Source organism: Grus americana, chromosome 6 (assembly GCF_028858705.1).
Source record: "Grus americana isolate bGruAme1 chromosome 6, bGruAme1.mat, whole genome shotgun sequence".
NCBI lineage: Eukaryota > Metazoa > Chordata > Aves > Gruiformes > Gruidae > Grus > Grus americana.
Window position 1 is genome coordinate 42,776,361 of NC_072857.1, and position 25,785 is coordinate 42,802,145.

General features: G+C 56.6%; 1 protein-coding gene across 1 annotated transcript; it reads left to right on the forward strand.

The window, feature by feature from the left end:
* The first annotated feature begins 275 nt into the window (after nt 1-275).
* COL6A1 (collagen type VI alpha 1 chain) lies at nt 276-25,785 on the forward strand. The gene is made up of 35 exons (XM_054830470.1): nt 276-557; nt 1,346-1,475; nt 3,346-3,546; nt 3,859-4,018; nt 4,220-4,342; nt 4,434-4,454; nt 4,652-4,672; nt 4,773-4,817; nt 5,087-5,140; nt 5,965-6,009; nt 6,114-6,140; nt 6,484-6,510; nt 6,612-6,656; nt 6,893-6,946; nt 7,713-7,775; nt 8,182-8,244; nt 8,417-8,470; nt 8,559-8,594; nt 8,769-8,831; nt 11,177-11,239; nt 15,135-15,197; nt 15,696-15,758; nt 16,232-16,282; nt 16,369-16,404; nt 16,861-16,923; nt 17,390-17,455; nt 18,165-18,200; nt 18,540-18,576; nt 19,457-19,465; nt 20,345-20,478; nt 21,510-21,619; nt 21,927-22,110; nt 22,332-22,506; nt 22,925-22,954; nt 23,708-25,785. Exons 1-35 carry the CDS (start codon nt 449-451, stop codon nt 24,316-24,318), a joined length of 3,072 nt encoding a protein of 1,023 aa, XP_054686445.1. The 5' UTR covers nt 276-448; the 3' UTR covers nt 24,319-25,785.

Genomic DNA, 25,785 nt, shown 5'->3' on the forward strand with positions numbered 1-25,785 from the left:
GCCTGTCCCCCCGGGAGCCGGGTGGGAGCAGGCTGGCAGGAGCCCCACAGAGCCGGCTGACCCCCAAGGGGGGTGCTGGGCACTGACCGTGCTGGGGGTCCCTGCATGAGGCTTGCGGAGGTCCCAGGCGCCGGTGGCCAGGGTGCCATCGCAGGTACAGAAAAAGGACAAGGAGAAATGCCTCATTTGTTTCTGACTCACAGCTGACAGCCCCTGATCCCTCCCTCCCTCCTCAGGCTGGAGAAGTCTCCTCCTCACCCTTACCCTCCTGCCTGCTCTTCCTCCCACGGAAACCAAGGGGAAAGCGGTAAAAAAAAATCTCCAGCAACTCCTGCCTCCGGACCGCAGCCTCTCTCAGCTGCCGGGTTCTCCTTCCCTGCTACTTTTTTTTTTTTTTTTTTTTTTTTTTACCTCCGACCCAGCTCGATGGTAATCTGAACCACGCAGAATGAGGCTGCGAGGCTTTCTGCTCACTTTGTTGCTCCCGGCCGTCTTCCTGGGGGGGGGCTCGTGGGCTCAGCGCCCAGAAATCACCACCCGGGTGGCAAACGCAGAAGGTAAGCCCGGGGTTGCTTCCCAGGGTGTTTTTCCTCCCCGGGATCGGCAGAGAAGTCCGGCTGCTGCTTCCCTCCTCCTGGGCGGACGCCTCGGCTGCCACACACGGCCGCGGCTTTGTCGGGACGTTTGGGGGAAGAGTTGTGTTTGCCGAGGAGAGCGATGCAGTATTAGAGAGGATCTGCAAGACGTACCCACTTTTAATGCTTTTTTTTTTTTGCTCTTTCTCTTTGGCTGTGTCCTGCCAGGTGTTACCAGTAGCACTGGGATGCAGTGGGGGGGACAGCAGCCGATACCAGTTTAGCTTTCTGAAAGATTTTGGTTTTGGCACTGGCTGTTAAGGTGCCTTTGCTCTCCTCTGCGATGATATTTGTGCCACGGTGTGTCCAGAAAATTGTTAATTTTTCATTGTGTTAATTGCCATCATGTCTTGGTTTTATGTAAGTGGTTGTTGCAGCTGCAGGTTATTTTATATAATAACTGGTATTGGTCTTGCAAAGGTAGTCTTTTAATGTAAATGGAAAAAAATGTATAGGAAGCTGTTAAATGCCACAAGCCAGTAAGTATGTGCTCGATCCGGCTTACCCTTGATGCTAAAAGAGAAATGAACGACTTCACTCGTACGTGTGTGTGCCTGCATGGGGTTAGGATGTCAAAGCGGTCCCCTAAGCACGGACCTGGGAGCCTACCGGGCGGGGGGGAGCTGGGCTGCAGGCGTCCCCGGGCTGGGGAGGCGATGCACGGCTGCAGCCCGGGCTGAGCCAACCCCCGCCTCTCCGCTTCTTCCCAGACTGCCCCGTGGACCTGTTCTTTGTCCTGGACACCTCCGAGAGCGTCGCCCTGAGGGTGAAGCCCTTTGGGGACCTGGTTGCCCAAGTGAAAGATTTCACCAACCGGTTCATTGATAAGCTGACAAACAGGTACCTCTCCCGGGGTTTTGTCCAGCCTGCTTTAGGGATGGGTCCTGGTGCTGGGTGGGATGCTGAGACTGCCCCGCGCGCCTGTCCGGAGGGAGAGGAAGAAAGCAGGGATGCAGGGGAGGGGGTGGGAGCGTCTCCTCCCTCTCTTGGTCTGCAGCCACCCCGTTTTTGCTCTGTCCTCGCCGAGGGCAGCGGCGTGCCTTTACCAGCCCTCGGGAAAGCGAGGGCTTCCCGGAGCGGCAGCCCCGGCACCCCAGCCTCTGGCTGGCCGAGTGGTTATTCTGTAGTGGCAAAGCGATGCTGCACCCCGTGCCATCGGCCACTCAGGCCCAGAACAACCCGGGTGCTTGGGTGGCAGCAGGGCACCTCTGATGTTAAACCTGGCACTCACGGGCACCCTGCAGAGCACCCCCCTTGCAAGTGGTGTACCCCAGGACAACGTGCAGCATTGAACCCAGCTTTGGATGCCCCTTATCCACCCCACTGCCCAGCCCTTTATCTGCTTCCTCCTCTCCCACCCTTGCAGCTACCAACCCGGATCGGACCCTGGCTTTCCCAGGCGAGGTCACCCAGGGATGCCCCAAAGCTCCCAGATGCCGGAGGGGGGTGATGCTGGGAAGGGCTGCAGGCAGAGGCCGTGGCTCGCCTGCTGGCGGGACATCCAGGGATGCACAGGAGCACCACAAGTCCTGGAGGCACGTGGGTCTTGCTGAGCCCCTTGGGACAGGAGGAAACACGTGCTGGTGCCCAGAGGGGCACCATGCGGATGTTCCAGTGCTGCACGAGCTGGAGGGGCAAGGCACCCATCTTGAGACAGGCGGGAGGGGGTTAGCAGCTCACCTGCCCGTTGCCCAGGCACGAGAGCTACCTTACCAGGCATTGGGTGACCAGGAGCCCTGTGCTTGGGAACAACCTGCCAGGCTTCCATCAATGCAGCATGACTCTCTCCTAAGCAAGACTCTGGGCTTTGTCCAGAGCCCCTGCTGCATGTGGACAGATGGATGGACCTCCCAAGCCCACCCCAAGCACCCCTGTGCCTACCCTGCCGCTCTCTACCTTCTCTGGCTCTTCAAGCTACCACCGTGCCTGCTGTGCTGCCAGGCATCCGCAGTGTGCACGGTGCAGTCAGCACGGGCGATGGCGAGGCAAATGGCAGCAGTGGTGTGGAGGGGACAGCAGTGAGAGGTGCTCAGGTAGTTTTGGGAAAGGTCCTGCTGGGCAGAGAGGAGATGGGCTGGGGAAGTGAGGGAGCTGTGCAACCCCATCCCTTTGGGATTGGCCCCGGCATCCTGAAAAGACCCTTTTTGGGCCACAGGAGGCTGTGGTGCCTCTGTCCCAGGGAGTCACAGGTGCAGGTCATGTCAGCGTGCAGGACGAGGCTTCAACGCACACACTCATCTGTCTCTGAATCAGAGCATCCCTCAGAGGGAAGGCATCCCTCTTTGATTTTAACACATCCAGCAGCGGAAAACTCACTGCAGTCCTGTTTGGGTATTTCGGTGCTTACCTGCCTTGCGCGCGCACACACACACACACACACACGCCCCTGGCTGTCTGGCTCAGCATCTCGTGCTCAGCTCCAGCCTGGTACCTCTTCAGGAAGCCTCTCTGCCAAACTGTCTGACCCCTGTGGACACCCACCAGCTTGCACCCCTTTGCCCTTCCACCTGCTGAACAAACCGCTCTGCTCCCGTGGCTGGGATTTGCACGTGAAGCACATCCCAGCCTTGCAGGAGAGCAGGGAGCCCTAGCAAAGCCCCTGCAATTTTTGGTGGAGGACTTGCATTTTGCGTGGCGGGCCTGTGCAAGTGAAGTGGAGGTGGTGGCAGACAAAGGTGCTGAAAGCACGTGTCCTGGTCTGTTTGCGCAGGTACTACCGCTGCGACCGCAACCTGGTGTGGAATGCTGGGGCACTGCACTACAGCGATGAGGTCGTGCTCATCAAGAGCCTCACCTCGATGCCCAGCGGCCGGAACGAGCTGAAGAACCGTGTCTCGGACGTGAACTACATTGGGAAGGGCACCTACACCGACTGTGCCATAAAGCGGGGCATCGAGGAGCTGCTCATCAGGTAAGGCGGTGGGGCTGGGGCGGGCGCAGAGGGTGATGCTGGTGGCATGGCTGTGGTGGATGGAGGTTGGGAGCTTCTGGGTTAGGATGTCCCCGTGCGTTGTGCAGAGCTGTCCCCGGGGTGGGAGAGGAGGTCGCCTAGGCACGAAATAGGGGGTGGCAGGTTGATAGCGCTCCGGCTTTGCTGGGACATGGCATGCTCTGACCATAGGCTGGGGCACTGCCTGGGGTGAGTGTCCAGAGGTGCCCAAGCCAATCCGGCTAAATCTGTTAAATCCTTGCAATGTTAAAGTCTGTGTTTAAAACCTTGCAGTGGCTCCCATCACAAGGAGAATAAATACCTGATTGTGGTGACGGATGGACACCCCTTGGAAGGGTACAAGGAGCCCTGCGGGGGCCTGGACGATGCTGCCAACGAAGCCAAACATTTGGGGATCAAAGTGTTCTCCGTCGCCATCTCCCCCAACCACCTGGTAGGGACCACGCGACAGGGATGCTCCCTGCAGGTGTCCCAAGTGGGACCACAGGACCCTCCTGCGTGGCAAAGGAGACTCTGAATGCCCCTCAGAGCCCTCCCTGGAGGAAGGATGCGGGTTCCCAGGGTGGTCTCTGGGGATGGGACCTGCACGGGTGCCTGTCGGTCTCACTCTGCCCTCCCCACCCCCCAACCCTAGGACCAACGGCTCAACATCATCGCCACGGACCATGCCTACCGCCGCAACTTCACTGCCACCAGCCTGAAGCCAACGCGGGAGCTTGACGTGGAGGAAACCATCAACACCATCATTGACATGATTGTGAGTGCCGCCCACCCCCTCCCCAGCCCACCCTCTCCCCGGGCTCATCCATCCCTCTCAACCCCCTTCTCTTTCCTTTCTTGTCTTGCAGAAAGCTAACACGGAGCAATCGGTGAGTGTACTGGGAGCCCTGCATCCCCCCAGTCCTGTGCCTGAGCCCACCCTGCGGGTCACCTGGAGCCAAGCGGGGGCTCGGTGTCACAGCCCTGCCTGGCCCTGCCAACCTTGGGGGCTGCCCCGAGCAGGGTGCAGCCTGGCCCCGGTGCTGCCTGCTGCCTCTAATGCTGTTTTCTCCTTCTCTCTGGGCAGTGCTGCTCCTTCGAGTGCCAGGTGAGTCGGGCTTTTGAGACCCCCTGTCCCCTTCCCTGGCATCCCCATAGCCCCAGGCTGTGCCTGGGTGGCTGGTCTAACCCCTGCCTCCCTCCCACAGCCTCCCCGAGGACTCCCTGGACCTCCCGGCGACCCGGGCAACGAGGTGAGGGACCAGCTGCGGCCGTGCTGCGGGACCCGGGCAGTGGGATGGGCTCACTGGGGATGCCCGGTGGGGCACGGATCCTTGGTACCCCACCACTGCCCCACGGAGAGGTGGATGAGGACCCACACCACCCTCCCACGCAGCCAGCATCATCTGCTCCCCATGTCCATGGAGCATTGCTGCTACCATCCTCCCTGCTCTCCTTTCAACAGGTCCTCGTTCCGTTCCTGGGGATGATGCGCTAACTTTATTTCTGTCCTGTATTGCAGGGAGAAAGAGGCAAGCCAGGTCTTCCTGGCCAGAAAGGAGATGCTGGAGACCCAGTAAGTAAAGGAGCAGCCCTGGTGACTCTGCGCAGGGGCTATTTTTTGGCTGCTTTTGGCCAGACCTCTCGGGAACATCCTTGCCAGCCCTTGCCCCTGCATCACCCTGTTTCCATGGGGCAGTCAGTGGAGTCACGGCCAGCTGTCCCCCTCCTCTGTTGAGTGGTGGCTCCTGGTGGGCAGTGGGGTGGCCCCCTCCTCTGTTGCTACAAGGCTTCCTTGTTCCTCACCCAAAATAGCCGTTCCTCCTGGAGGACACGTCTCTGACTCATGTATGCCAGCCCAGGGCTGGACTCTGGGCTCCCTCCCGCGTCCTCTGACACAACAAGCACGGCAGTGTTACAGGGAAACCTTTGGTAAATAATAAGCTAATAGAATGAGAAAACTATTTCCCTCCTCCTCCCCCTTTTTTTTTTTTTCACTAGGTACACTTATTTTTGGGAGGTGTGTTTCTCCCACACACGTGAGTGTGCAGTTACTCATCTTGTGCATTCCCAGTCTGGAAACCCCATGCCATCTGTTTTTCCTTTCCAAGGGTTTTCTGCCCTTCCCTTTCATCCAAGATGACCTGTCCCCAAGCGCCCAGTTTCCCTCACCCCCAGGAAGGGCTGGAGATTGTGGACGTGAGGGCAGGCCCCCTCTGCCCTCCACAATGATCCTGTGCTCCCAGACCAGGCAAACAAGGAGTGGAGTTATGGGAGAGCCTACTGCGGGAGGCATGGCAGCTGGGACCAGAGCCCCACATCGAGACCCTGGGGGAAAACTGCCCCACGGTGATGGTGGTGACAGTATCTGCCTCCGTAACACCATGTTTCTGTCTCTAGGGCAGGCCAGGGGACATGGGACCTGTTGGCTACCAAGGAATGAAGGTACGTGGGGCTGCAGGGTCACGGGCATGGTTCCTAGACGGGCCACAGGCTTTGTGCCGCAAGTGTTTTAATTTTCCCATTTTCCTCTCTCCTCTCGTCTCTAGGGTGACAAAGGAAGCCGTGGAGAAAAGGTGAGGACAGCAAGGATGCTGCGGGGAGATCTCTGCGTCCCCCTTTTTGGTTACCCTGGGCTGCCCCCGCAGCTGCGTGGTGTTGGGGTCTGGTACGTGCCCACGCATCTGTCCCCGGAGCGGGGATCCGACGGGGTCAGCCAGTTTTCAGCTGACGCAGCCTTGGGGATCAGACAAGCACCGTGCAGTAGGCACAGCCAGGCAGAAGGGGAGAGACTGGTGGTGTGCAGGGGTGCAGTGAACGCCTGCACCCTTGGACTGAGCTGGCGTGGGGACCGCAGCGTGGTGGGGGGATGGATCTGCTCTGCACTGGTCCCTAACCTCTCTCTCCTTCCCTTTGCAGGGCTCGAGAGGAGCCAAAGGAGCCAAGGTCAGCCTCTGATTTTGCACCATTTATTCTTTCTGTTTGATGCCAGGGGGGAGAAGGGTCTTTGGAAATCACTTCTTCATGGTCCCTATTCTCCTTTTCAGGGTGAGAAGGGCAGGCGTGGAATCGATGGCATTGATGGCATGAAGGTAAATCTCCACCCTGGGGCACATTGCTTAGCCTGATGACCCTGGCTGTTGCCCCTCCAAAACCATTGTGGGGTCTGGGAATGAAGCCGGTGGGGCAGTGGGGCTCCCTCCCTGCAGGGCTGCCCGCCTGCCAGCCAGGGACAGGGCTGGGATGTCCCTGTCAGGGCTTTGGGATGATGGACGGGCTCTTCCCACGGGCGCTGCTCATGGAAACCCCTGCTTTGTCTGTCTGACAGGGTGAAGCTGGATACCCCGGGTTACCTGGCTGCAAAGGCTCACCCGGATTCGACGTACGTACCCTGTGGGTGCCCCTTGCATGCGAATGAACTAGCCCAGCAGGTCTGCTGTGATGGCGTGTGGAAATGGGGAGCCCCTCCAAGAAGGGGAGCGGTGGGAGGGAGTTGCCACACTTGGAAACATGCCTCTAGACATGCCATGCTCATCCCAGGCATGGCACCTCTGGGGCGTCCCTGGGGCAGCCTGCCTTGTTCTTGCCTGGAAGCTGTCCCTCATCGCACGGGACTGCCTGGGAAGCTGCACGGTGGAGGAATGTTTGGCTGGAGGCTGTCCAGCACACGGAATTTGGCAAAGAAGAGCTTAGAGCCAGATAGGCAAGTCCAAGATTAAGCAATTCCAGCCTGCTGTGACCAGCCACCCAGAAAATGTTGGAGGTTTTGGAGGGCTCTGGAAAACGTTGTTCTGACATTGCATTTCTCCAGTTTCCCTGCTTGTTTCCGTGCTCTCAGGATAACACATCCATGGTGGCACCAGCGCTACTGTGGTCCAGCCACAGCAGCCCAACAACCACCTTTTCTGCCACTTTCCCCTGAGCTGCAGAAGCACACTCGGTTTTCCAGTGTTTCAGCAACGTGGCCGCACGGCTCCATGGTGCAAGAGTACCGTGCCATCCCTGCGTTGCTCCTGAGTGCATGTCCCTCCTGTCCGTCCTGCTGGGGAGCTGCGGGCCAGCCTGCTGGGATGCTCAGTCCATGCCCAATTTTCCGCGGATAGTGATACCAGCTTGGTTTTCAGTGACGCTGCCTTTATTTTCAACAGGGAGCTCAAGGCCCACCTGGACCAAAGGGAGATCCTGGTGCTTACGGACCCAAGGGAGGAAAGGTGAGCCTCTCTGCCCAGCCCCACGTGGAAGGAGGGGTGCTGGGACCCCTCTCCTGCAAGAGGAAGAGGTGGTGATGGACCCATCGCTGGCCTCCTTGCTCTGGCCGTCACCCACAGTAAGATCTGGCCGGTGTGACTCCCAGCGCGCCCACGGTTAGCGGGTACTCACACACCTGGCACGAGCATCCCCGAGATATTGGGTGGCCGCTGTGGAAAGGTGGCTCGCGCTGGGCAGGTGGGGTGGGAGGGGGATCTGCTGCAGATGAGGAGCTCCCTGGGGAGAGACTACAGCCCAGAAAGGGGCTTGGGGTGCACCGGGGCTCCTGACAGCCTCTGCGTGGTGGGAGCCAAAACCCACCACTGGGCACTGGATGTGATCTTGACGGTGCCTTGTGTCCTTGTGAAGGGGGAAGCTGGGAACGACGGAAAGCCTGGTCGGCAGGGGATTCCCGGCAGCCCTGGAGAGAAGGTGGGTGAAATGCCCGTGCGTGAGCATCCTCCACCCTCTGTGAGGGGGAGACGTCCCCTGCTCCAGCCTTGGCTTCAAAGCAGAGCTTGCTCAAGGCTCTGCAAGCACGCAGGGCTTTGCTCCGAAACCTGCTGACTTGTCTCGTTTGTGTCCCTGTGGCTTGCTCACGCAGGGTGCGCCTGGAAACCGGGGTGAGCCTGGACCGGCAGGAGAGACAGGCGATGAGGTGAGTCCTCTGCCCGTGCCCTTGATGCCCCCCGTGCATGCTTGCTGGCCATCTCCACCGCCTGACCACCCCTGTCGTTTCTCCACAGGGTGCTCCAGGCATGGATGGTCCTCCCGGAGAGCGGGTAAGTGAGGGCACCGCTGCCGGGCACTGTGCCGGCAGGGCATGGGCAGGGGCTGGTACCCTGTGGAGGAGGAGGAGGGCTGGGGATGAGCCTGCTTAGAGGTGGGCAACGAGGGAGGGCTTTGCTCCTGCTTGGAGCAGGTCCTGATTTTGTGTTCCCACCATCTCCTTGCAGGGCAGCAATGGAGAAAGAGGCCCCCCGGGCTCACCGGGTGACCGCGGGCCAAGAGGAGAGCCGGTAACTGCGTCCGCGGGGCAACTTTTGGTGTCTGCTTGCAAACAGGGTCACGCTTGGCAGCTGGGGGCTGGAAATAGGTGCCCAGTGGTTAACTGCACCAGCCTGTTGGCCAGCAAGCAAGCTCAGTGCCTTTACCTGCCAGCCCAGGGGGGGAACCCACCATTGCGCCCCAGCAATCGCCCCATTATGCGGGCAGGCAGCCACCAAACAGCCAAAACCCAGAGGAGAGCGTGCCCCGCAAGCCAAGAGCAGGTGGGGAGCCGTCAGCCCCTGCCTCACGGCTGCAGAACCGCTTGATGGAGAGCAAAGCGGCAAGGTGTCCTCCTCCAGGTGCCCAGGGGCTGCTCGGGGTACGGGTGGCTTGGGAAGAAGGACGCGGGTGCCATCAGCAGCAGGGCAGCGTGCGTGGGTGTGGACGGGCGGGGGGAACACCCTTCCCTCCCCTTTTGGGTGGGAGTCACTAGGAAAGTATTTTTCCTGCCTACTGGGTTGAGTCACCGAGCGTGAGGGCGGGAGGGACAGGCAGGAGCCCTCGCAGGCCAGGACAAACATGTGGCAAGCGGCAGAGGTGCCACGCACGCCGGGGAGGGACGAGGGGTGCCGCTGCATGGGGCGGGGCGGGGGGGGCAGCAGGAGCCAGGGCGTCCGGCAGCAGCATCCTGGCGTGTGGCCAGCCGTGTCCCAGCACCATTCTTCCCTGTCCCTGCAGCGAGGACAGCCAGTACCCACCACTGGCTCGGAGGGGGGGGCAGAGGTCCGCCCTGGGGAGGGGGCAGCTCTGGCGGGGGGGGCTGCTGGCAGCTTTCCCTTTCCTGTTTACCGCTCGGGGAGTGGCAGCGCTGCCGCACGTGGTGTGCGGGGCAGATGTGCACAGGAGGTGCAGGCACGCCAGAGTCCCAGAGTTAAATTGTTCAGCAGACGATGGGCTGCTTCCTTCCAAGTTTTAGTCCAAGCACGAGGCTACGTAACCTCGCCAGAAACGTCTCCACCGGCGCTCAGGGCCCTTTGGAAGTTGTGTTTTATATTTACTGTTTGGCTGAGGCATCTGGAAGCTTCTAGCTTGCAAACAACAGCTTTAGGCCACCAAGCTTTCAACTGCTTTCCTTAAAGTTTTAGGTCAGGTGTGACTGTCACGGGAGGTTTCTGAATGCGTCCCTTCCCTGGGGGCTGCCTGTCCCCACGTCCCAGGGCTGCAGGCAGAGCAGCACCTCGTGCAAAGATAACTTGTCTTGCAGCACTTGGTGCTGGCTGATCTCGGGGGTGGCTTGGCTGTAAGGTGCAAAGCTCTGTGCTTAGCTGTAAAGGGTAACGCTCTACTTTTTAGGGGGGAAAAGCTTTCTTCTGAGTTGCCAGGAACTTGCTGCAAGCCCTTGGGCTGCAGGGATGGTGGGTCATGCATCCTGGCTCTCCTTTTGCCTCCCTGGCTTGCTCGCTCCTGGCTGTGGGACAAGATGGGGAAGGTGCCCCGGAGCCAGCCCGGGTCTGGCAGACACACTGCCCTGTTGGGACGCAGCGCTGCTGGCCTGGTGGAAGGCTGTACCTTTCCACATTGGTGAAGTGAGAGTGGAACTGAGCCGTGCCCAGCCCTTGGGCATCTCCTTCTGTTGGAGCTGTTGGGGTGCAAAAACACCCAGACTCAGGTTTTTCAGGCTCTGCTGGGCTGTCAGTTCTCTGCAAACAGCCCTAACCCAGCTCAGGGTGCTGAGTGTTACCAAAGATGGGGGGAGAGCATCAGCAGTGAGAGGTGAGGATGTCCTGTCCCTCCCCATCTGCTGGCTCGTTCCATTGGAAATGCCCTTAGGTCTGCAGGCAGGGCAGGCTGGAGGAAGAGGGGGTGGAGGAAGGAGGCTGCTAGCCTGGAGTCTCTGCCAATGCATGGGGACAGCAGCTCCTCTCCATGCAGACTGCCCAGGGCAGGAGCTGCTCTAGAAAAGCAGCTGTGGCTACAGACTGTGGCTGGGAAAAGCCACTACGTGGTTTTGGGGCCAGGGCCAGGTCTGTGTATCTGCAGAAGCCTTGCAAGATGGATCTCTTCAGGCATTTGCTTTTCTGGCACAAAATGGGCTGAAACATGTCACCCAGGGGCGAGTGCTCCCATACTTCAGAAGGTCTTCCTCTTGGGCTATCTTCTTGGCTTCAAGGTGCCCGTGCTAGCCCGTCTTTCTCTCCCCGCACCTCTTGATAGTTTCCTACCCAAATCCTGAAGTTGCCTCAAACCTCCCTGTTTGGATGGCTGCATTTCTATCCAGCATGCGCTAGCAGTGCTGCATCCCTGCTCCCCATGGCACGCAGGGCCCTTTGCACCCTACGCCTGCCCCTCTCATGCCCTCTGCGTGCATTTTCAGGGAGAGCCTGGACCACCTGGTGACCAAGGGCGGGAAGGACCCCTCGGACCACCTGGCGACCAGGTAAGAGCTTGGATTAACCTTCTGGATCCCAAGTGGAAGTGGTTGGGGCAGGGGGGAGATGGGGTAGGGGGCTTAACTGATGCCACAGCATCCTGGGGCAAGTTCTCGGCGTCTTCCAGACCAAGTAGCAAAGCTGGTGAAGAGGGGCAGGGATTTCTAGGAGAACTCAGAGTATGAACAGGGCTAAAAAAAATGGAGACTTGGCTGCCGGGCTGGGGACAGAGCAACCTCCACGCCATTTCCCAGTCCCATGGAAACAGATGTCAACATGTCTGACAGATCTGGAAACTGGCAAGTGCAAGCTGCAGCAATGCACAAAGTGTTCAGGCCTGGGGCCAGACGCTGCTCACCTCGGTCAAGGGAGTCAATGAGACATCTTGTGTCAGTGAGGATAGCCTGACGGGGCCCCAGAGGTGTCCCTGACACCCTTGGCATCTGCAGAGACAGTCTGTCCCAAAGCCAGCGTTCCTCTGCTTGCTGCGAGGTCTGGTCCTCCTGCTCTGGGATCTGCTTGTCCTCACGTGCCTCAAGGAACAGATGTCAGATCCCACAGGCTTTCTGGAGAGCAGAGCTGGCTTCCTCCAGCCTGAGGAAGGCTTCTGTCCCCTGCACAATTAAAGGCTCTTCCCAAAGCTGTACCCAGCTCCCAGTTGATAACTCTGGGTCTGGAGGTGTTGCTGGGTTAATCCTCCATGGTGATAGCACTGATTGCAGTGGCCAACAGGGTCTTTGCACCTGAGCAAGCATGCTTTGACATCACCCTTGGACGGGGCTCTCTGGGATAACTCCCCTCCTACCCATACCATCAGAGTTTTGGCAGAGCCCAAGATACAGGGAAGTATTGAAATAAACGTTCCTACACCGGCAGAGCAGGACTTCCACAAGGGGTGAAGCATGGAGACCAGTGTGCGGACAAGGATGAGACAGCTTTTGAACTCCTTTATGGTCAACCAAGTGTTGAAGAGCCCTGAAGGAGATCAGCAGTGCAGGACAGCCATGATGGGGCCTCTGTTGCGTTCACGTTATCCCCAGCATGGGTGACCACACCACACCGCAGCCTGGGCAGAGGACATGTTTGTGCCAGGGTTGTCCTTGTCTGGAGTCAGCCTTCCCTGGAGCCCATCTCGTGCTAGTGAAGAGCACCAAATTCACACAGGAGGATTGTCCAAATCCTATGTCTGTAGCAGAGCTGAGCTCCTGCCGCAACCAAAGAGCATCTGGCAGTATCCAGCTTGTTGGGCACTGCCATGGTGAGAGGTGTCGTTTTGGGAGGTGACCCTGGTAGGAGGGCAGCTCTTCGGATGTGTGTGTAATGGACCGGTGCTGCAGGGTGACACCAGCGACGGAGGAAGGATGGGAGATGCTCTCCGTGTGGTAGAGGCTCATTCTGGGTTCAAGACAGGAGAAGGATTGTGTGGAAGAAGAGTTAAGCTGGAGATTTGATGCAAGCCTGGGAGCCCAAGCTGTGCAAGCATGGTGGGGAGCCAGGCTGGGATAGATCCTGCCTCCTGCCAGCCTTCACTGGTGGGGAGGAGGAGGAGAAAGGAGAAGGAACAGTCTCCCTGCTGTCACTGAGCCTGTGGGATGCCAGTTTTCCCTCCCCAGCACTGAGCTTGAGTCAAACCCCTGTCAGAGAGGGAAGCATTAGAGAAGCAGCTCCCATGTCTCCCCAGCCCAGAGACTGCCCCAGCGTCTCCACTGCTCCAGGGAGATTTCAAAAGCAGTTGCAAAGCGAGGACGTTTTTTCCATAAGCTGAGGAAGAATGCTTTTGCTTGGCCAAATTAAAAATAAATGTGTAATTGGGCTTGGGCAAGAGTAGGACTTTGGCAAACACAAGTGTTTTTCAAGCCGTGTTATCTGCAAGCTCTGGCTCTTGGACCGTGTTTCTCTTGGCAAGGGGAAAGGGCTCCCGCTAACCTGTGACTCCCTTTCATCCTCTTTCTATCCGAGAGACTCTGAAGGTCAGCACGCTCTTTCCCTCATCCTCAGGGCAGGTTTGGTGGTCCCTCTCTCTTCCTGGCCATGGTGCCCATCCCCCCTGTGGTTCTTGTTACTCCCAGGAAGGTAGCGGACAGGGAGCTGCTAAAGATTTCCCGACCCAAAATCCTGCATCTTCATAAAGTCCTCTGGGGCCGTGAGGGATTTGCACTGTGTGCTACAGCGAGGACGTGCACGGCCAGCGCGAGCCAAGGGTACCGTGGATCCAGCTTTGGCTGATGTGAATGATCATGAGTTCCTGTCCCTCCTTCCCAGCCTTCTCTCTTCTGGGCTTTTGTGCAGAAATAAGGTCACATGCCTTTGAGCAGTTTAGTGCTCTGCACTGCGTAATTGTAAGTCCTCTGCACCCGCATGCACACCTTTCCCTGGAAGAAGGGTGCGTGCGGCGTGCATGGATGTTTGGCACCAGCTTCTCCCAGCCGCTGTCGTGCGAGGAGGAGCAGAGATGACAGCTGGAGGGGATTTCAGCTTCCTTGGCTTTCGGGTGGTGAGAGCAAAGCTGGGCCAGGCTGAGCCACCGCACCGAGGCAGCTCCCAAAAAGCGCAGAGGTACTGCTGGTGCACTGGAAGTATGGAGGAAGCTCTTGGGCATGCACCGCTGCGATGCTGAAGCCCAGGTACTGTTGAGCGAGTGCTGCCTGCCAGGAGACTGCAGTCGCATGGCTTGTCGCAGGAAGCATTTCGGGATCGGGAGTCGAACTGGCACGCCCGCTGCCTGCAGCAGCGATGCTGGAGGGGCCAATTGCCGAGCCACTGTGCTCTCCCACCATGGCTTGCTCTCTGCCTGCCTCTGTCATCTCCATCGCCTGGGGACTGATTGCACACCCAGCTCCACGGGAGATGCTGCCTTGCTTGAGCATTGGCACCCATGGGGAAGAGCATCGTTACCCCATCGTTACCCATGTCCTGGCAAGTAAACCCTGCAAAGGGCTGTTGGCACCGAGCAGAAGGTGGAGGGGCTCCCTTGGACATCTGTTGGAGCTCTCTGAGAACAAAAAAAAAAATCTCCTCCCGCCTCCTCTCTGGCCGTCCCTAGCCAGCCCTGCAGCTGACAGGGCGAGCGGCCGCTGCCCAGATGGGATGTGGCAGAGTGACAGCTTTGGTCCGTTCCAGCACACGCTGCCAGGGCTCTGCAGCCTCCTGAGGACACAAACTCCCCAGAGCCACGAAAGAGCCTCCGCCAGCCCGGCTGCGACCCAGACGTGTCTGAGCCCCACGGCACGGGGAGGGCCTCTGCGCAAGGAGGTCTGTGTCACCTTCAGGGTGACGTGCTCCACCAAGGACCGCTCTCTGCCCCGGGGCCACCTCTGCCACAGCTGATGAGCTGCCGCTGTGGAACCCGGCTGCGCTTTGCTGCTAGACAGCATCACCCCTGCCTCCCTGGTCCTCTTTCCCACCAGGTCCTCTGTTGCTGGAGTGAGGTGTGGAGCAGAGGGAAGGCTGTGAGGGCCTGGGAGGCTCTGCTCAGGGATGCTCCCTCCCGCAGCCTGGCCGCCGCTGAGAGCACGTGGTGTTCAACCCATGCCTGCAGCGTCACACCTTGGCCTGAAAGCTTCTTGTTTTGGCTCGTGCTCAGTGGGGATCCGGCCAGGGCTGCCTCCAGGGCTTTGCAGAGAAAGCAGGGTGTAAGGAAGCGTGGGGAGCTGCAGCCCGTGCAGGCGGGGGGCACGGGGGGAGCCAGGCGCAGCTCCTGAAGCATCTCCCCACCTGCGTTAACCCCCGTCAATAGGTCCTTTCTTGTGAGGCTGGCCAAGGCGGAGGTGACTCACGGATGGGTGCGAGGCACGAGGCGGATGCCCCCACCCACCACATCATGAAGTGAAGGGACCAGCCCTTCAGGGCAGGGGCAGCACCAGGAGAAAATCCCTGTTGTGAGAGCTCCTTGTGTTTCCCCAGGGCGAGGTTGGACCCCCAGGACCCAAGGGCTACAGGGGAGACGACGGTCCCCGCGGCAATGAGGTCAGTGCTGCTTCATCACCGCATCTTCTGCGGGGGGGAATTGAAGGGAAGACCATGAGATGCTCCCCGTTAGGGCTGTCCCCACATCCTTCAGATCTTGGAAACCTGTTGTAGGTACAAACTCGGGTGCTAGCTTCCTGGCAGGCACATCGAGGCATTTTTCATGGGTCCTTAAGGCCGTGGCTACCTTTTTCCCCACCTCCCAGGGGCCGTTTCATGGAGGGGGTGTAGCCACACCACAAGCCACGTGGCTTCCCATCACAGAAGGTGAGGGAGCTGCTCTCCAAGGGCAGCCACCTGAACCTGCCGGCAGATTTGATCCCCAGGGCAGGGAGCAAGCTGAATCCCAAGCCCAGCTGTGGGCTTTGCATTGCTCTTGTATAAGCCAAACATCTCCCGTGATGGGCTCATGATGGTAGCTGGTTGCCTCAGAAGGCATCGTCTTCCCAGCTCAAAGGATGGTGTGCAATGCTTAACTGCTGCTTCTGCTCCTTCCAGGGCCCAAAGGGATTGCCTGGAGCACCTGGGCTGCCTGGAGACCCTGGCCTGATGGGAGAAAGGGTGAGTCTGTCTGGGGGGATTGCATGCCATGTGGAAAGGATGGTACAACAGGCTGGCTCCACACAACGTGATCCAACTCAGAAAAGAAATTACATTCGTACACAGCTGAGATGCTGGGAAAATTTGCAAGCAGCCTGCTTTTGAATATGCATCACATCTGCAGGCTCAAAGACCTGTATTTTGGGATGTACTTTCCAGCAACAGAGACCTGATACTTCCCAGCCTGTGGCCATATCCCCAGTCTCTCTCATGAGAGAGACGGTGTCACTCTCCTCTCAGTGGCCGTGCTGGTGTCACACAAGCAAGTTGGCCTTTTTACCTGCCTGCACCAGTGTCCAACCCACCAGTTGCGTATTTTTTGCACAGAAGTTTTGCTGTGGAAATAAACTGTCCAAGGAAGGCAGGATCCTGCTGCCATGCTATCTAAGGAGTCTGCTTTTCATTCTCTCACATATTTCTCCCTTCCTTTCTAGGGGGAGGATGGCCCTCCTGGGAACGGCACGATTGGGTTCACAGGCGCCCCAGTAAGTTTTTTTTGTGCTTCTTTGAAACTGTAAAACCCTTATTTCTGCTTCTCTGACCTAACATGCTTCCTTTCCTTCATCCCTAGGGACAGCCAGGAGACAGAGGTGACCCTGGCATTAACGTAAGTGTGCTGCTTCCTCGTACACCCAACAGAAACTGCCCAGGCCAGCGGTTTGGCTCCTAGAGCCTCTCCATCAGCTGCCTGAAGCAGCCTGCTCCTCCAAAGCCCTCTTTACCTTCTGCCCACCTCTCCCTGCAGTGGATGCTTCTGGTGGAAGTGTCCTGCCTTGGTGCACTGGCAGTAACACCCAAGGGCAGCAGCCTGGGCTGAGTGCTCTCCGATGCAGCCCCAGAGACAGTGTTTGGGGTTGGGACTGCCACCCAGGGGGAGCTGGATGGTGCTAGGACAGTGAAAGCCACCTAAGAAACCCTCTCCCTCAATTGCACCACAATTTGGTACTAAGGACCCTATACGCTCCCCTTCCCCACCCTCCCAAGCCAGCTCTCACAAGGTCACTGCATGCCAGCACCACCAACAGCTTGTCCATGCAGGAGTCTCTTCCATACTGTTTTTCAGGGAACGAAAGGCTATGTCGGTCCTAAAGGTGACGAAGGAGAAGCTGGAGACCCTGGCAATGATGTGAGCAGTCTGTATAAAGCTGAATCGCCTTTCTCTGCGAACACGGGGCAGGAGCTTTGGGCTGGGTCTCTAACACTGCTTTGCATGTGGGTCAGAGCCCATCAGGCTTTGTAAGTCTGCAACGCGCCCTTTGCCGCTGAGCAGTGTCTGATGGCAAGGGGAGCTCTCTCCAGATGTTCATGTTGTGTCCTACAGCTTATGGCTGGCAAACCTCCAGATCTGCTAGGTTGAGGTGGGTATCATTTCCACAATGTTTTGTATGTTTCCAGATAGCACCAGTGGTTGCACCTGTGCTGCACCGCTGTCCTGCGGAGGGAGATTTTCTGTGTCCTAACTCATTTGCTTGGGTACAGCAATCTCAGAAAACATTTTTGTGGTTATGCAGGGCTCAGCAAACATCTAGAGGGGAAAGTGCTGCACCCTGACACACACAGATTTGTGAATTTTGTCTCTGTTTTCATTCCAGAACCCAACCCCTGGCCCCAGGGGCATCAAAGGAGCGAAGGGCCATAGGGGACCTGAAGGCCGCCCGGTAAGTAAGGACCTTGGCAGGGTTTGCACCGATGAGCGCAGCGTGCTGGGCTGATGGAGCTCCCAACCGCAGGGCTCACTGCAGACTTGCTGTGCTTGGCCCTGCTCACAGCAGGAGTAAGGCAGTTTGTAAAAACCACTGCTGCAGCCTGAGCTGAAATCATGTTCATCCCAAATTCAGGGCAGAAAATACAGGCACTTGTGCTTTTTCATGAGCAAAGCGTTCTCGTATGATCAGGTTCAGTAAGGACGAGCAGCCTTTTGGGGTGGCCATGCTGAACCTGAAAGCGTTTCAGTTCGTGTTGAGGCGCCATTTGCTGGTGTTGCCTTGTGTTGGCCCAAAGGCTACGGGAGAGGCATCTTCCAAGCAAATGGCATCCATCCGTCCATCCATCCATCTATCCCCTCAGTGCTGTGGGGGCAATGCCAAGCCATCTTACACACGGTGTGTGTGCTCACTGCCTGCAGCAAGAACTTGCCTTCCCACCTCGGTGGGCATGGCACACGTGGAAGTGGGTCTCCTTCCCCTCCCCGTCCCATGCAGCGCCAGGGCATTGTGCAAGCAAGCAGATGTACCTGCTCAAAGCCCGGTGCAGGGGCCAGCAACCAGGAAACCAAGAGTCTCCAGACTCTGCATTGCTTAGCAAGGTATCGCTGCAGATAGGACTGGCTGCTCTTGTAACTGCTCTCTCCACGCTTCTGTTTGACAGGGACCACCAGGACCTGTGGGGCCTCCAGGACCAGACGTGAGTGGGACAGGATCGGGGCGCTGCTTGCTTGCTTGGTCTGTGCTTCCCCTGCCCCCCATGATGGGGGGTGGTCACTGCTGGGGGAGCCTCCTGCTCCTGGGCTGGGTGGTGGCTGCCCCCCATTACTGTCCCAGCGAGTCTCACTGGCCAGATTTCCTTCATGCCAGTCCATCACCAGCCATCTCCTCTGTAGTGCTCCCCGCTCGCACATCACTCACTTCCAGATCAGGACCTGCTCTGGGGGCACAAAGCAGCAGCGGGGGGGGGTGGGCAGCACCTGGGAGCCAGGAAGCTGCCTTCACTGTTATTCAAACATTTCTTTACCTCTGCTTTCAGGAATGTGAGATCTTGGACATCATCATGAAGATGTGCTGTGAGTATCCCTGTTTTGCTCCTCCTGCCCTGCTCAGCTCCTTGCTTTTTCTCCGTCCCCCAGCAAGCAGGGCCATCCTCAGGCAGCATGCAGAGGGATGCCGTGGGCATTGCTGCCCTTCCACGAGTCACAATTAAGTCAAGGAGCTGGGGGAGAGGTGGGAGGTCCTCCCTGTAGCTGGGACAGCACCCCAAAAGAGGCAAATCTTTTACACAAGTCTTTTCCCTTCTCTTGACCCAGGGACTTCCAGCTCCATCTCTAGAGTAGGTCATGCAACCGTGTTTCACTTGTGCATGCTGCAGACTGGTTTGCTCTGTCTGTGGCTCTGTACATAAACGATTACCCTTCAGGGAAAAAATGAGCAAAGTTGTGTAAAATCTTTATGTGGATCATTTTACAATTTTTTTTTTTCTTAAATAGCAAGGCCTGACTTTCCCCCTTGGGAAAGGGAGGTCTGTTCTGGGGTGTCCTGCCATGGGGAGCAGCAGTACACACGTGCTGCAAAGGGTTTCTGGCCCACGGCCAGTGATGAAGTGCTGGAAGTACGCAGGGTACTTAGGGAACTGAGATTCAGCTACAGACTCTGGTGATTTACTGAATCCCTCCAGGACTAGCTTTTATTTTTATTTAAATAAGAATGCATCAGCATGTGCAGAAATGGAGCTCTGCTGCATGCAGTGCTCCAGGTCGGGGCATTGCAATCCAAAACAGGAGGGAGATCTGGATATTTCAAACAGGAGGGAAACCTCCATGGGCTTGAAATGTTCAGACCAGGTGTCTTTGGGTTTGCAGAAGCACAAACCTGCAGTCTGCATTAGTGCGTGAAAACCCCTTGTGTCAAACTTTTTAACGTTCTCTCTTTCTCTCCCTTCTCCTCTAGCTTGCTGTGGTGAGTGTTACTTGGCAAAGTCGCTCTGCAAACATTTGCTAGCCCTTATCCTTGCATGCACCCCTCCCTTTCCCTGCTCCTTGCCTTCTGCTATGGAGACGTGGTGAGAGCCCAGGAGGGAGGACTGGGCATGAGCAAGGCAGGGGAGGGCAGCGAGTTCTCCCCAAAGGTGCTGTGTGCGTTCAGAGGCTGCTGGGGCTGGGTCCTACAACTGGAAAACTGTTGTCGAGGTGCCCTGTGCCAGCAAACTGCAGGCAGATTTTCTCCACCCTTTCTGCAGCTGAAAGAGACGTCAGCTCAGGGCACACTGTGGATCCAGCTCTGTCCACCTCCTTCCAAGTCCTGTGCTGGTCTGCAGAGAAATGTGCTGGTTTTTTTTCCTCTGATGCTGTCCTGATGGGTTGGGTTTGCAGTCCAAAACCTTGAAGGAAGAGCCAAGGGCACATGATGTCCTTCAGCCATGGGAAAGAGGGGAGCAAGCTGAGTCAGCCTCCTCCAGCCCACCACTGTCAGCTCTGTCCTCCTGGGCTGGGTGAATGGAAGAAGTGAGAAGGCTTATGAGGAAATGGGTTTTGGAATAATTACTGGGAGTTTTAAGGGTACTTGCAGCTTGGAAATGCTACGTGTCTTATAAGGGGCACTGAGCAAAATGAAAATGGAAAAATTAGTAAACTGACTCTCAAGTCTCCTATGCAGCCATTTTGCCGCTTTATTTTACGCTGTGCTTTGCGGGTAGATAGGACGCAGGCACCCACCTGGTCTGGACTAACAGCAGACATCAGCTGCTTGCTCTGGTATGCCTCCCTGCAAAACCTGCCGCTCTGAGCCAGCTGCTCAGAGAGAAAACGCAAGCCCCTCCGCTCCTGTGCCTTGCTGCAGAGTGCACCTGCGGTCCCGTCGACCTCCTCTTCGTGTTGGACAGCTCGGAGAGCATCGGCCTGCAGAACTTCCAGATTGCCAAGGACTTCATCATCAAAGTCATCGACCGCCTGAGCAAGGATGAGCGTGTGAAGGTGAGATTTCCACTGCGTGCTGGGATACGCTTGTGTGCACTCATTTTTTATTGCAAGCAGAAAAACGGGGAGATGCCTCCACTCCAAAGAGCCTTCACTAGGTTGGGTCTTTATTTCTCCCAGATTCATAGTGATGGAGATGAGACAGAAGTTTGTTGTCCCAAAATACAGACATTTCACTCTTTCTGGGCAAAGCGACTCTGCTGCTGCTGTGGCTGTGAACTCTCCCTCCATGTCCCAGAGCAGATGGCTCATAAAGCATTGGCCTGATCAGTCAGTCTCTCAGTCTTTTCCTTGTCCTGATGAGCATTTCAGGTGGCTGGAGTAGATAACACATGAGGTGTGTTGCAACTTACCCCAGGAACTCTTGTCTGCCCCCAAGCTTGGGTTGTGGTTCCCAGTTAAGCACACTGCTAAAAAGGACCTTTGCAACCCAAACCAGCAATGCTGTCCCAGTAGTGAGTCCTTCTGTCTGAAGAGGGACACGAATGCTTACTGTCCCAACTCCTCCCTGGTAACCCACTGTGCATGGGAAATTTCCTTTACCTCTGTGATTTGGAAGGGATGTCTGGGATCCAGTCTTTCCTTAAGGTATGACCAGACACATCTGCAGCACACGGGGTGTAAAGCCACAGTGACCTGCCGTGGGACACTTGTGTGGGCGTGCACGGGTCTCTTTGGCCAGCAAAGAGCTGGTAACAAGCAGAAGGGCTAGAGCTGGGCAGCAAAACCACTGTGTTAGAAGAAAAACAGGAGTTCTGAAAAAAGACCTATTCCTAGCCACCTGCCATGGCAAAGGGCTTGTGTGGAGACCACTGAGACGGGAAACCCGGGTTTGGGTCTTGTGTCACTGACTGGCTCGCTGAATTGGCCCCCCACTCCTGTTGGGGCTCCTTCTGCCTGGAATAAGGTGGAGAAGAGGCGGCAGAGCCTGCCGTGAAGGCGTCAGCACAGACCACCAGCAGGATTTCCGAGCTCCCCAGGGCACCCTGAGGTATCTGACCCACGCTGGCTTCTGGTTTTTCCAACAGTTTGAAGCCGGGGAGTCCCGTGTGGGCGTTGTGCAGTACAGCCACGACAACACGCAGGAGCTGGTGGCCATGGGGGATGCCAACATAGACAATATCGGAGCGCTCAAACAGTGAGTTTGTGGGGTCTTGGTGCATCACGCAGAGACCTGACCCAGGGACACCTACTCACCTCCCACCCTCCATCTCCAGGACAGCGGCTCCTGCAACTGCAAGGATGCTAAATGTTCTTTAGTGGAAAGTAGGGGTTGGTGGTATTGTGGGTGGTGCTGAGGCCAAGGAGCTTGCTAGTTTTCCACCCAAACCCCCGTGCAGGGATGTTGCGCTGCCTCACAAGCATGTCAGAGATGCGTGTTCCCAGGGGCTCCTTCCGTATCCATGGGGCAGGGCTGGCAGGCTCACTGGGGTCTGTGCTTGCAGGGCCGTCAAGAACCTGAAATGGATAGCTGGGGGCACCTACACTGGAGAAGCCCTGCAGTTCACCAAGGAAAACCTGCTGCGGAGATTCACCTCTGACAAGCGCGTTGCCATCGTCATCACGGACGGACGCTCCGACACGCTGCGGGACCCTACCCCGCTCAACTCTCTGTGTGATGTCACCCCGGTAAGGGCACGAGGAAGCACCCTGCCTGCAGAGAACCGCTGGACAGCAGCTGTGCATCAGAGTAGTGCAGGCTTTCTGGGGCTCTCCACATCTTTGCTACCCAAGTCTAGGGCAGGGGGGACACGTGTCACTAGGAGCACTCTCTCAAACTGATGGGCGTTCAAGGTATGAGTGCATCAGGTGATGAATGCATCCTGTGATGGGCTCTAACTTCCCTGCAGGTGGTTTCCCTTGGGATAGGTGACATTTTCCGGAACCCTCCAAATCCAGATCACCTGAATGACATCGCTTGTTTAAGCAGACCAACCAGGCCAGGACTGTCCATTCAAAGGGACAACTATGCCGAGCTCCTGGATGACACCTTCTTGCAGAACATCACCTCGTACGTCTGCCAAGGTGGGTAAAAGGATGTGGCTGGAGGCAATAAGGCAGATAGTGAGGATTGCCTCAGCCAACAGGTGAGGGATGCAGGCTGTCCTCTCTTGCCTTCCCCCAGTCATGCTCTTAAGCAGATGTTGAGGGAGGAGAGCGACGTTCAAGGTTTAGTTAAATAAGAGACAAGGACATCTCGTGTCTCAGAACACTATGCACCTGGGTCCAGGTCCTCTCCTGCTGCAGGACATCTCTGTCCACAGCATTTTTCAGGCACCTCTGTGCTTTCTGGTGGACGTTTATAGTCTATGCCCAGAGCTTTGCACAGTGTGGCTGTGACCGAGGCAAGCGTGTGTCCCTTCCGCATCTTGGTGGGAAGCTATAGGAGAAGTGGTTTTCCCGGGTGAGCTGGTGACGTTACTCTTTCTAATTTTCTTAACAGAGAAGAAATGTCCGGATTACACCTGCCCAAGTGAGTAATGACTCCTCATGCCATTCAAAGGGGTTGTGGGTGCTGTGGAAGTGGGAGTTTGTGGGAGTGAGTAGCTTGGAGGCCTCTTGCAACAGGGATGCTCCTGGGCTGGAGAAGTGAGTGGGGTCTGACATGCACATGTGCCAGCCCAAAGCACCCGGAGGAGAAGCCTAGAGAGTTGCTTTTCTGGCACCTCAAACCTAGAGAGGAGGCTGTGCCAGATTTTAATCCTCACAGGCTTTAGCTGAGGCAGGTAGTGAGATGGAGTGCTATGTGGTGGTGGGAGCACGAGGAAAAGTCAGCACCGTGGCAGGGATATTTGAGAAAGGTGCCTGAAAAGTGAGCGCAAGGAGGAATTTAGTGGGGTCCGCCTCCAAGTCAGAAGCGTATACAATCCTCAGACTCATCACGGAAAGAAGCCGGCCTCGGAAGACAAAGTGGTTCCCCAGACACGCAAGGACAGCGCCGTGTTTAGGCCGCAAGAGTCACTAGATTAGCTAAGCCAGATAAGTACCTGGGAACGCAGCCTGAAGTAAACCAAATAAAAGAAGGAATGAAAGGGTAAAAGGACAAGTGTAGGACAGCACTGCATTGGGGTAGGGGAAACCAAGCTAGCAAACACCCAGAGCGTAGGGATTTCCCAAGCCTGACAAGGCAGGAAGCCTGCGAGACAGCCGGTGACTTCACCGACTTTCCGTGGAAGAGGCAGGAGGAGAAACGCAGCGTAACGAGCCCTGGGCCTTTCCCTTGCAGTCACCTTTGCCGGGCTGGCAGACATCACGCTGCTGGTGGACAGCTCCACCAGCGTGGGAAGCAAGAACTTCGAGACCACCAAGAAGTTCGTGAAGCGGCTGGCGGAGCGGTTCCTGGAGGCCGGCAAGCCTGCTGATGACTCCGTGCGTGTCTCGGTGGTCCAGTACAGCGGCAGGAACCAGCAGAAAGTGGAAGCTCAGTTCCAGTACAACTACACAGTCATCGCCAAAGCCATTGACAACATGGAGTTCATTAATGATGCCACGGACGTCAACGCCGCTCTGCAGTACGTCACAGGGCTGTATCAGCGGTCGTCCCGTCCCGGGGCGAAGAAGAGGGTGCTGGTGTTTTCTGATGGCAACTCTCAAGGGATCACCCCGAGGGCTATTGAGAGGGCTGTGCAGGAAGCTCAGCAGGCTGGCATCGAGATCTATGTGCTGGCAGTGGGCAGCCAAGCCAACGAGCCCAACATCCGTGTCCTGGTCACGGGGAAGAGCGCAGATTACGATGTGGTCTATGGGGAGCGCCACCTCTTCCGTGTGCCCGACTATACCTCTCTGCTGCGTGGCGTCTTCTACCAAACTGTCTCCAGGAAGATAGCTGTTGACTGAGCATTTGGGTAGGTTTCTGCCAAGGCCGTGCCTGCTTCTGTCTTGCCTAAAATTGAAAACCAACAAAACAAAACAAAAAAATCTTAACAGCATTTCTGACCAACCTGAGGAATTGTGTCTATGCAGATAGTAATAGTGCCACAGCCTGGCTGTGCATTGTCCCCTTCCTTCTCCCCCTGCTTCATCATCTGCCTCTCTACTCTGTTAGCCTCAAACTTCCCTCCCTGCCCATGACTGCCTCTCCTTCCCCACAGCAGGCAAACACAAGTACACCTAGCAATAAGCCGCCAGAACACCAATAGAAACCTCATCCCACTGTTTTTTGCCAAGAAAGAATCAGGATGAGGAATTTTGTACCACTAAGGACTAGCTGGTCTCAAGGCTGATTACGCTCTTTTCAGATACAGGTTTGTTTTTTTTTTTTTTTTTGTTCGTTTGCTTCTTTCTTTCATACATCAGCTGAGCACTTGCCCAGCTCACAATGGTCCTAACCCAATGCTGTGCTTCAAGTGAAACATTCAACACTTCAGCAAGCCTTGAGAGGGGATCGTTGTCACTGCTGGAAAATTTAGTTCTTATCTCCCATGCTTGGTGGGGGAGGGCTGGACGGCGTTGCCCGAGCTGGGTGGAAGCATCTCTAGCCTCCAGTGCGATGGGATGGGACACTGACTTCCCAGGGCTGGGGTGGAAGTAGGTGGTAGAGCATCCCTCAGCACTGACACTCCCATTCAGGGCAGGGAGGCTGGGCACCGACCAAATGAAAGACGGACAGCAGCCATTGGGGAGGGGGGAACCCTAGAAGAAGCTACGTAACTGCACTCCTCTAACTGATCTCATGGTTCTACAGTGAAACCAGGAACCTCATGAATAACCTGATGACTTGTGTTATGGTCCAAATGCCATTCTGGAAAATATCTCTGAGCCCAGTTAGTGGGATTTTTTAATTTTATTTTATTTTTTTCAAAAGCGCCAAGCTGTCTAATTCCCAATGAGCTCTCTGGGAATACTGTCTCCATAGGACCATCTCGGAGTTAGGCACCTGGGCCCTAGGGAAACCCACTAACTGTACTATATATTGAATTAGGGCCTCATCCACAGCCCAGCAAAGTCAAGGGAAAGGCTGCCATTATCTGCTGGGGTCTTTGACTCACACCCTATGGATATACTGACAAAGGTGCTATCACTATGTGGGTGATGCAGGCCCCTGGTGTTTACACAGTTGTTTCCAGGACCACGCTGAAGATGTGGTTTGGCTGGTGAGATTTTGTTTCAGTGCTTCCATTGGTGCTCTTGCTATGAATTCATGCGCTTCTGAGAAAGCAACAGTGATTGCCAGGTATCGGCATCCCAAACTCTTTACTTTGTATCCAAAAACCCATTGTACAAGTTAGTTTTATTTTATGCCTGTGTTTTACTAAAATTGTCCATTTTGGAAATTTGTCAAATAAATTGTTTTCCACAATCTCA